The sequence below is a fragment of the Cyprinus carpio genome, chromosome A5 (genome assembly GCF_018340385.1).
Source record: "Cyprinus carpio isolate SPL01 chromosome A5, ASM1834038v1, whole genome shotgun sequence".
NCBI lineage: Eukaryota > Metazoa > Chordata > Actinopteri > Cypriniformes > Cyprinidae > Cyprinus > Cyprinus carpio.
The window spans coordinates 39,883,094-39,893,713 of record NC_056576.1 but is presented as its reverse complement, the minus strand read 5'-3'; the positions used below and the strand labels follow the sequence as shown (position 1 = coordinate 39,893,713).

Here is a 10,620-nt window from a genome sequence, read left to right as displayed (position 1 = left end):
AAACTGTAGCATTCAAACTTCACTGTAATGAGCACATTAGTTAGTACATTAGTAATGGTTGCTGGCATCCTTACTCTTTACATTCGCTTGCTTTGCTGTTCATTCACAAGCTGTGTAACATGGCATGTTTGCTCAGTAGTGCTCAGCGCTCTTGTGAAAGTGATGTAGAGTGTGATGAAATAATCCGAAAACCCCAACACATTTACATTACATTTACATTTAATCATTTAGCAGACGCTTTTATCCAAAGTGACTTACAAATGAGAACAGTAGAAACAATCAGATCAATAACGAGAACAACAACGGTATACAAGTGCTATGACAAGTCTCAGTTAGTCTAGTACAGAACACGTAGCCAGGTATTTTTTTATTTTTTTTTTTTTTAAATGAATATGATAGACAAGAAAAAGAAAAGGTACACAAGGCGTCGTTCACTTGCAGAGCGCAAACTTCTGGAGGGCGCATAACAAACAACTATTTATCTAATGTAAGTTGGCGCCGTGCCAGTGGTCGTCTTGTAGGCAAGCATCAGTACAAAAAATTTGATGCGAGCAGCTACTGGTAGCCAGTGTAACCTGATGAGGAGAGGAGTAACGTGAGCTGTTTTTGGCTCATTGAAGACAACCCTCGCTGCTGCATTCTGGATCAGTTGTAGAGGCTTGATAGTACATGCAGGAAGGCCCACCGACACCAGTGCTGACAGATGACGCATCTGCAATGCATGTTAGTAGCAGGTGGAAATGTCATTAATCATTGGCGCTATATGTTATTGTGCCCAGTGCTTTGACAGATTAAATGTGTTGTACTTCAGGTGTGTTTGATAAAGGAGACCTGCGCAGGAGGCTCAACTTCTCCAGGACAGGTTTGAGAAGCACTGATCTTAACCATTAGGATCTGAATGAAATCACAGCTTCACCTTATATTTAAATTTCAAAGTAAGCATATTTATGTAGGTAAAACATTTTTGTTAGAAGACTAAGTGTAAAAGCATTGCTGAATATTACAGCACAGAGTAATGTGCTTCCAGACCAAACACTGGTTACACTATGAGTGTGAAGAAACAACCTTCAGAAGCTCAATGGCAGACTAAAATCAACCTTCCATTTGAAGGGATAGCCGTTGTAGTGGTGTCCCAAACCATATGAAGTGCACTCACTCAGTCCCATAATGCATCTCACTGATGAGCATACAGCCTTCCTGAGCTCATACAGCAGAGTATGGCTCTCACAGTGGCAACATCATGGCTTTGATTCCTAGAGATAGCAAATCAAACGTGTTCCTTGAATGCTCGGTAATGCTCAGTCTATAAAACTTGCTAGAGCCGTGAACTGTTCCTGGAGCCTCCAGCGCTGCAGCTTTTGTGTGTCTCCTCAATCCAACACATCTGATTCAGACCATCGGATCATTAGTAGAGACTTCAAAACCCACAAACGGTGTCAGACAGAGGAGATGTTTGGGCTCCAGGAACGTGGATCAGAACGGCTGGTGTAAAGGGTGATTTAATCCACTCAGGTCCCTGCCTGGAAAACAGAGCACTCAACATGTGAAAAATAGAAACGTGTAAAAAAAGAGTTCATCAGGAAAGTCCTTGTGCTCTTATGCTTTAGCAATGGCTCCCAACGTTGCACATTGTGTGTGTCTCCCGAATGAAGAGCACCTGACATGTCCCAAATGTGCAGATCAGAAACCAGAACACTGATTAGAATCAAGAATAATCTAGAACTGTTTTCAGTCAGAAGCATAGGGCCCTTGTGTGTGTGAGAGAGAGAGAGAGAGTGTGTGTGTGTGTATATGTGTGTGTGTGTGTGTGTGTGTGTGTGTGTGTGTGTGTGTGTGTGTGTGTGTGTGTGAATGCTGCTGATTAAACCTTGCTCCAGCTGATGTCCGGCTCCGGGGAGAACACACGCAAGTCAAGGCTGGGCCGCCGGGTTTTCATCATGGCAGAACACTCAGATCATGTAGCTATGAAGTGGGCTATTTAAATGCAAATTGTATTGGAGATCTATTAGAAGTCTCGGAAAGAGAGTCGTATGTAAATGTCCCATAAGAGCAAATCGGAGGAGAATGCTGGCGCCTCGCGGTAAATCACGCCGAACAAGGTGAGAACTCTGGAAATTGAAGAGTGAGGAGGTGCGTTTTGATTTATTGTAAATGCAAGAAAGATGCACAGGTGCAAAACAGCAGAAGTGCAGGCAAAAACGAGTCTAGCGCTCAGAGCGTTCTGTGGCACAGAGGTCTGGGATACAGAAAACCCTTCTCACTGATCATGATTACCATTACACCAAAACAGTCTTGACTTTGCTGTAAGAGATCTATTATTGTAACTCGTATGTGTATGAGAAAGAGCAGCACAATAACAGTGATTGCTGAGAAAGGACTCCATCTAGTGTTCATCACGAGGAGCTGCAGGTGCATTCAGGAGACAAACACAAAGAAGCACTAATAGTTCTTAGTAAATAAGTAAATAGTAATTTGGACAGAGATTGTCGTCATCAGTGACCAGACGAAATCGAGAGTGTGATGGGTGATAAAAGCTTCTCTACAAAAAAAAAATACACTACATCATCACACCATCAGAAAAAACACCATCCACTACTCATCATCTACTACATAAACAAAAAAACAACCTCCCCCCTCATAAAAAATGTGTTAAACACACCATACAGAGTCCTTTCAGAGGCAGACTCTGCTCAGTCATTCTCCCTGATGGGAATACTCCTGCAGAGCCACACAGAGACAGACATCAGTGTGTGTGTGTGTGTGTGTGTGTGTGTGTGTGTACAAGGGCGTAGTTTTTGTTTCAACTTGGGGGGGTTAAAGTGTGAGTTTTAGTAGAGTCCTGGTTCATGCTCACTCATTTTAATTTATTTGTTTGTTTGCTTATTTATTTATTTTTGTGAAATGGTGTTTAGTGCTACCATCTATGCAAAATTGGTGCAATAATTGGTGTGTATGTGTGTGTGTGTGTGTGTGTGTAATGTATTTATATTATTTAGACACTTATAGGCCATAGTTTGACAGAATTGTAATGTTTAAAAATACATAATGTCCTTTTGTACTGAATATTTATAATCTGTTTACAGCAGGGTGGACTACTGTAATGGTCTCCGCACCGGCCTTTCTAAGAAGTGACGTGACATACAGCCATGTATAGTGACCCATACTCAGAATTGGTGCTCTGCATTTAACCCATCCAAAGTGCACACACACACACCATGAACACACACACACACAGCAGTGAACACACACACACACACACACACCCGGAGCAGTGGGTATCATTTATGCTGCGGCGCCCGGGGAGCAGTTGGGGGTTCGGTGCCTCGCTCAAGGACACCTCAGTCGTGGTATTACCGGCCCAAGACTCAAACCCACAACCATAGGGATAGGAGTTAACCTCTCTAACCACTAGGCCACGACTTCCCCAAGAAGACCATCAGACAGCTGCAGCTCATCCAGAACGCTGCTGCCAGGATCACACCGGTCCTCAGGTCCTTACACTGGCTTCCAGTTACATTTAGGACTGATTGTAAAACACTTTTACTAGTTTATAAATCACTCAATGACCTAGGACCGAAATACATTGCAGATATGTTTACTGAATATAAACAGAGCACTCAGATCATTAGGATCGAGTCAGTTAGAAACACCGAGGGTTTACACAAAACAAGCAGAGTCTGCTTTTAGTTACTATACCGCCCGCAGCTGGAATCAGCTTCCAGAAGAGATCAGATGTGCTAAACATTAACCACATTTAAATCTAGACTCAAAACTCATCTGTTTAACTACTGAATGAGCACTGTGTGATGTCCGAACTGAATGCACTGTATTTTATGTATAATCATTTTCTATTCTTAACTGTTTTAAACCCATTTTAAACCTCTTAAATACATTTTTAAATAATTTCCAAAGGTTTTAAATTCTTTGTTTTATTGTTGTGATTTTTTTTATTATTATTTTCTTTTCTTTTATGTAAAGTACTTTGAATTATCATATGAAATACGCTAAATCTAAATAAACTTGCCTTTCCTTGCTAGTTTTGGTTATGCAAGGCAAGTTTATTTAGGGTGGGGTGACCCCCTGTGTGCACGTGTGCGCGTGTTAGTTTGAAATCAGCAGAGTTCACCATTTCTCTGTGCGCGCTCCCGCTGTCTCTCAGAACGCGCGTTTGACGTCATCAGGGCCACATCAGGGGAATAACAATGCTATATTAAAAATACCTTAAAATATGCTAAAACTGTCAATATTTCATAAAACGCATTAATACAAAAAGATATTCATTAGTTCTTCTTATATAGTCTTTTAATTACGATGCTCCGTAAGGTTTTTCACAATGTGTATTTATCTGATTTGCTGTGTACAGATTAAAAATAAACAAACACACATTACGCACATTAATTTAATGATTTTATATATATATATATATAGATATATATATATATATATATATATAATATATATATATATATATATATATATATATATATATATATATTTTTTTTATATTTTTTTTTTACATAATAACCACATAATAGACCGTATCTGTAGAGAATGTAATAAGAAACGGCGGATGTGGTTCAGCTTCAGTGCCGCTCTACGGCTGTTATTATTATTGTTTTTGTTATTGTTATTGTCGTGGCTGGATGTGGAGCTGCTGCCCTTTGTGTGCGGATCGCATGAACTCGCGTTCATCAGCGCAGACATGGCCTTCAGACGGTCATCGCGTCTGTTCAGCTGAAGCTTTATGATTCCGCTCGAGTTTGGGAATAAAAACGCAGCAAGATGCCGCAGAAGATGCTGGGCTCCGTGGTGGGGCTTCTCTGCACAGGGGCGTGTTTGGTTGAGGTAAGCCGGCGGCGCGGCCTCTGAGGCGGCGAGCGCTGAACTCGAGCTCCGGGATCGGCGTGGCGCTAGGCCTCGATAAACAACTCAAATAAAGCCATGTATATGACCTTATGTCCTTTCGTACTACATATTTAAAATCTGTATAAATGTTTTATATTTTGAAATCACAGACGTTCAGGAGATGAAAACATTCGAGACAGATTCAGTGGTGTGTCTGTGGTGTGTTTGTGGAGCGTTTTGGTGAGTCTGTGGTGTGTTTGTGGGGTTTCAGGAGTGTTTTGGTGTGTCTGTGGTGTTTCTGTAGTGTTTTGGTGAGTCTGTGGTGTGTCTGTGGGGTTTCAGGAGTGTTTTGGTGAGTCTGTGGTGTGTCTGTGGGGTTTCAGGAGTGTTTTGGTGAGTCTGTGGCGTGTCTGTGGGGTTTCAGGAGTGTTTTGGTGAGTCTGTGGTGTGTCTGTGGTGTTTCTGGAGTGTTTTGGTGAGTCTGTGGTGTGTTTGTGGGGTTTCAGGAGTGTTTTGGTGAGTCTGTGGGGTTTCAGGAGTGTTTTGGTGAGTCTGTGGTGTGTTTCTGGGGTTTCTGGAGTGTTTTGGTGAGTCTGTGGCGTGTCTGTGGGGTTTCAGGAGTGTTTTGGTGAGTCTGTGTCGTGTCTGTGGTGTTTCTTGAGTGTTTTGGTGAGTCTGTGGTGTGTTTCTGGTGTTTCTGGAGTGTTTTGGTGAGTCTGTGTTGTGTTTCTGGGGTTTCTGGAGTGTTTTGGTGAGTCTGTGTCGTGTCTGTGGGGTTTCAGGAGTGTTTTGGTGAGTCTGTGGTGTGTTTCTGTAGTGTTTTGGTGAGTCTGTGGCGTGTTTCTGGAGTGTTTTGGTGAGTCTGTGTCGTGTCTGTGGTGTGTTTCTGGAGTGTTTTGGTGTGTCTATGGTGTTTCTGGAGTGTTTTGGTGAGTCTGTGGTGTGTTTCTGTAGTGTTTTGGTGAGTCTGTGGTGTCTGGTGTGTTTTGGTTGGTGAGTCTGTGTCGTTCTTTTCTAGGTTTCTGGAGTGTTTTGGTGAGTCTGTGGCGTGTCTGGAGTGTTTTGGTGAGTCTGTGGCGTGTCTGTGGTGTGTTTCTGGAGTGTTTTGGTGAGTCTGTGGTGTGTCTGTGGTGTTTCTGTAGTGTTTTGGTGAGTCTGTGGTGTTTCTGGAGTGTTTTGGTGAGTCTGTGGCGTGTCTGTGGTGTTTCTGGAGTGTTTTGGTGAGTCTGTGGTGTGTCTGTAGTGTTTTGGTGAATCTGTGGTGTGTTTCTGGAGTGTTTTGGTGAGTCTGTGTCGTGTTTCTAGGGTTTCTGGAGAGTTTTGGTGAGTATGTGGTGTTTCTGGAGTGTTTTGGTGTGTCTGTGGTGTTTCTGTAGTGTTTTGGTGAGTCTGTGGTGTGTTTCTGGAGTGTTTTGGTGAGTCTGTGGTGTGTCTGTGGTGTTTCTGTAGTGTTTTGGTGAGTCTGTGGCGTGTTTCTGGGGTTTCTGGAGTGTTTTGGTGAGTCTGTGGCGTGTCTGTGGTGTTTCTGGAGTGTTTTGGTGAGTCTGTGGTGTGTTTGTGGGGTTTCAGGAGTGTTTTGGTGAGTCTGTGGTGTGTTTGTGGGGTTTCAGGAGTGTTTTGGTGAGTCTGTGGTGTGTTTGTGGGGTTTCAGGAGTGTTTTGGTGAGTCTGTGGTGTGTTTCTGGAGTGTTTTGGTGAGTCTGTGGCGTGTCTGTGGGGTTTCAGGAGTGTTTTGGTGAGTCTGTGGCGTGTCTGTGGTGTTTCTGGAGTGTTTTGGTGAGTCTGTGGTGTGTTTGTGGAGTGTTTTGGTGAGTCTGTGGTGTGTCTGTGGTGTTTCTGGAGTGTTTTGGTGAGTCTGTGGCGTGTCTGTGGGGTTTCTGTAGTGTTTTGGTGAGTCTGTGGTGTGTTTGTGGAGTGTTTTGGTGAGTCTGTGGCATGTCTGTGGGGTTTCAGGAGTGTTTTGGTGAGTCTGTGGCGTGTCTGTGGTGTTTGTGGAGTGTTTTGGTGAGTCTGTGGCGTGTCTGTGGGGTTTCAGGAGTGTTTTGGTGAGTCTGTGGTGTGTTTGTGGAGTGTTTTGGTGAGTCTGTGGTGTGTTTGTGGGGTTTCAGGAGTGTTTTGGTGAGTCTGTGGTGTGTCTGTGGTGTTTCTGTAGTGTTTTGGTGAGTCTGTGGTGTGTTTGTGGGGTTTCAGGAGTGTTTTGGTGAGTCTGTGTCGTGTCTGTGGTGTTTCTTGAGTGTTTTGGTGAGTCTGTGTCGTGTCTGTGATGTTTCTGGAGTGTTTTGGTGAGTCTGTGGTGTGTTTGTGGTGTTTCTGGAGTGTTTTGGTGAGTCTGTGGCGTGTCTGTGGGGTTTCTGGAGTGTTTTGGTGAGTCTGTGGTGTGTCTGTGGTGTTTCTGGAGTGTTTTGGGGAGGCGGTGGTGTGTCTGTGGGGTTTTCAGGAGTGTTTTGGGTGAGTCTGTGGTGTGTCTGTGCGGTTTCAGGAGTGTTTTGGTGAGTCTGTGGGGTTTCTGGAGTGTTTTGGTGAGTCTGTGGTGTGTCTGGGGTTTCAGGAGTGTTTTGGTGAGTCTGTGTCGTGTTTCTGGGGTTTTCAGGAGTGTTTTGGGTGAGTCCTGTGGTGTGTGTCTGTAGGGTTTCAGGAGTGTTTTGGTGAGTCTGTGGGTGTTTGTGGAGTGTTTTGGTGAGTCTGTGGCGTGTCTGTGGGGTTTCAGGAGTGTTTTGGTGAGTCTGTGGTGTGTTTGTGGAGTGTTTTGGTGAGTCTGTGGTGTGTTTGTGGGGTTTCAGGAGTGTTTTGGTGAGTCTGTGGTGTGTTTGTGGGGTTTCTGGAGTGTTTTGGTGAGTCTGTGTGTCGTGTCTGTGGGGTTTCTGGAGTGTTTTTGGTGAGTCTGTGGTGTGTTTGTGGGGTTTCTGGAGTCTGTGGTGTGTCTGTGGTGTTTCTGTAGTGTTTTGGTGAGTATGTGGTGTGTTTCTGGAGTGTTTTGATGAGTCTGTGGTGTGTCTGTGTGGTGTTTCTGTAGTGTTTTGGTGAGTCTGTGGCGTGTTTCTCTGGGGTTTCCTTTCTGGAGTGTTTTGGTGAGTCTGTGGCGTGTCTGTGGTGTGTTTCTGGAGTGTTTTGGTGAGTCTGTGTCGTGTCTGTGGGGTTTCAGGAGTGTTTTGGTGAGTCTGTGTCGTGTTTCTGGGGTTTCAGGAGTGTTTTGGTGAGTCTGTGGTGTGTTTCTGGGGTTTCTGGAGTGTTTTGGTGAGTCTGTGTTGTGTTTCTGGGGTTTCTGGAGTGTTTTGGTGAGTCTGTGGTGTGTCTGTGGGGTTTCTGGAGTGTTTTGGTGAGTCTGTGGTGTGTTTGTGGAGTGTTTTGGTGAGTCTGTGGTGTGTTTTTTCAGGTTTCTGGAGTGTTTTGGTGAGTCTGTGTCGTGTCTGTGGGGTTTCTGGAGTGTTTTGGTGAGTCTGTGGTGTGTTTGTGGGGTTTCTGGAGTGTTTTGGTGAGTCTGTGGTGTGTCTGTGGGGTTTCAGGAGTGTTTTGGTGAGTCTGTGGTGTGTCTGTGGTGTGTCTGTGGGGTTTCAGGAGTGTTTTGGTGAGTCTGTGTCGTGTTTCTGGGGTTTCAGGAGTGTTTTGGTGAGTCTGTGGTGTGTCTGTTGGGTTTCAGGAGTGTTTTTGGTGAGTCTGTGGCGTGTTTCTGGAGTGTTTTGGTGAGTCTGTGGTGTGTTGTGTTTGTGGGGTTTCAGGAGTGTTTTGGTGAGTCTGTGGTGTGTTTGTGGAGTGTTTTTGTGAGTCTGTGGTGTGTTTCTGGGGTTTCTGGAGTGTTTTGGTGAGTCTGTGTTGTGTTTCTGGGGTTTCTGGAGTGTTTTTGGTGAGTCTGTGGTGTGGTCTGTGGGGTTTCTGGAGTGGGTGAGTCTGTGGTGTGTCTGTGGGGTTTCTGGAGTGTTTTGGTGAGTCTGTGGGGTTTCTGTGGGGTTTCTGGAGTGTTTTGGTGAGTCTGTGGTGTGTCTGTTGGGTTTCAGGAGTGTTTTGGTGAGTCTGTGGTGTGTTTCTGGGGTTTCTGGAGTGTTTTGGGTGAGTCTGTGGTGAGTTTGTGGGGGTTTCTGGAGTGTTTTGGTGAGTCTGTGGTGTGTCTGTGGGGTTTCAGGAGTGTTTTGGTGAGTCTGTGGTGTGTCTGTGGGGTTTCAGGAGTGTTTTGGTGAGTCTGTGGTGTGTTCTGTGGGGTTTCAGGAGTGTTTTGGTGAGTCTGTGGTGTTTCTGTGGGGTTTCTGGAGTGTTTTGGTGAGTCTGTGGTGTGTCTGTGGGGTTTCTGGAGTGTTTTGGTGAGTCTGTGGTGTGTCTGTGGGGTTTCAGGAGTGTTTTGGTGAGTCTGTGGTGTGTCTGTGGGGTTTCTGGAGTGTTTTGGTGAGTCTGTGTCGTGTCTGTGGTGTGTTTCTGGAGTGTTTTGGTGAGTCTGTGGTGTGTCTGTGGGGTTTCAGGAGTGTTTTGGTGAGTCTGTGGTGTGTCTGTGGGGTTTCTGGAGTGTTTTGGTGAGTCTGTGGCGTGTCTGTGGTGTTTCTTGAGTGTTTTGGTGAGTCTGTGTCGTGTCTGTGATGTTTCTGGAGTGTTTTGGTGAGTCTGTGTTGTGTTTCTGGGGTTTCTGGAGTGTTTTGGTGAGTCTGTGGTGTGTTTGTGGAGTGTTTTGGTGAGTCTGTGGTGTGTTTGTGGAGTGTTTTGGTGAGTCTGTGGTGTGTTTGTGGGGTTTCAGGAGTGTTTTGGTGAGTCTGTGGTGTGTTTGTGGAGTGTTTTGGTGAGTCTGTGGTGTGTTTGTGGAGTGTTTTGGTGAATCTGTGTCGTGTCTGTGGGGTTTCTGGAGTGTTTTGGTGAGTCTGTGGTGTGTTTGTAAGATTAGCTTTGACCCGTACTGACTGTTTTAAAGGTTATTGTGGAGATAAAAGATCCAGCGCCCATCACAGTTCACTAGCAGATAAATAAAGACTCACCTGTACAACAGAATTTTTTACCGTTTATTTACACAATGTTATATTTAAGGGCTCACTTTAATTTACCATGGTTTTACTACAGACAAAAAAAGTAATAATAAAAAAAATAAAAACAAAAACCTGTTACTAATGTTAAATCATGGTAACCGCACATTAACTATGGTATCTGTAGTAAAACTGTGGTTCTACAAATGGTAAATGCGCCCAAAACATGGTTACTACACTTTTGCTATAATAAAACCATGGTTAATTTTCGTAAGGGATTTCATATGTAATGCAGGGTTCCAAACAAGAAAATTAAGTGATGAGCCATTGGCTCCTATAAGAAAAAAACATAGGCACCACAGAATAAATGTGTTTTATATTTATATTACTTTTTAACATTTCAATCATACTGTCATGTGTTCATGTCTCATCTTTTCTTGACTTTATCAGCATTTTAATCCATCTTGTAGATAACCTGGGAACTAAGGTACACTTAAAGTGGGAATTAAATGTCTTTTCCAACTTGAAACATACAAAGAATTGTTGATTATCTGTACCAATATCACGCACCATGTGCATCACTCGGCCACTGAGTGTAGTTTGGGCTCCTTCTCTGCATCCTGTAAATGTTGTCATACACTCTTAAATATAAAGCTGCTTCACAGAGATGCCATAGAAGAACCTTTTTTGTCTAAATGGTTTCATAAAGAACCTTAACAGTTTACAAAAGGTATTTTGTGGTGAAAGAAGGTTCTTCAGATTATAAAAAGTTGAGAAAGAGATGGTTCTTTAAAGAAACTTTGATTGAATGGTTCTGTGAAGAACCTTTTCAGCACCTT

The 10,620-nt window shown here is 43.8% G+C and overlaps 1 protein-coding gene across 2 annotated transcripts in view; it reads left to right on the top strand.

Annotated features, from left to right (window-relative positions):
- Positions 1-1,972: 1,972 nt before the first annotated feature.
- Positions 1,973-10,620, top strand: part of LOC109078295 (WW domain-binding protein 1-like) — a 16,555-nt gene continuing 7,907 nt past the window's right edge. The window contains exon 1 of one of the 2 annotated variants that reach the window (XM_042757199.1): positions 1,973-2,099. Coding sequence is in view for 1 of the 2 variants with exons in the window: in XM_042757198.1 (XP_042613132.1) it covers positions 4,783-4,845 (63 nt within the window). In the remaining variant the exon portion in view is untranslated. Of the gene's footprint in view, positions 2,100-4,554; positions 4,846-10,620 lie in introns of those variants that run through there. The other variant, XM_042757198.1, reaches the window with a different exon arrangement.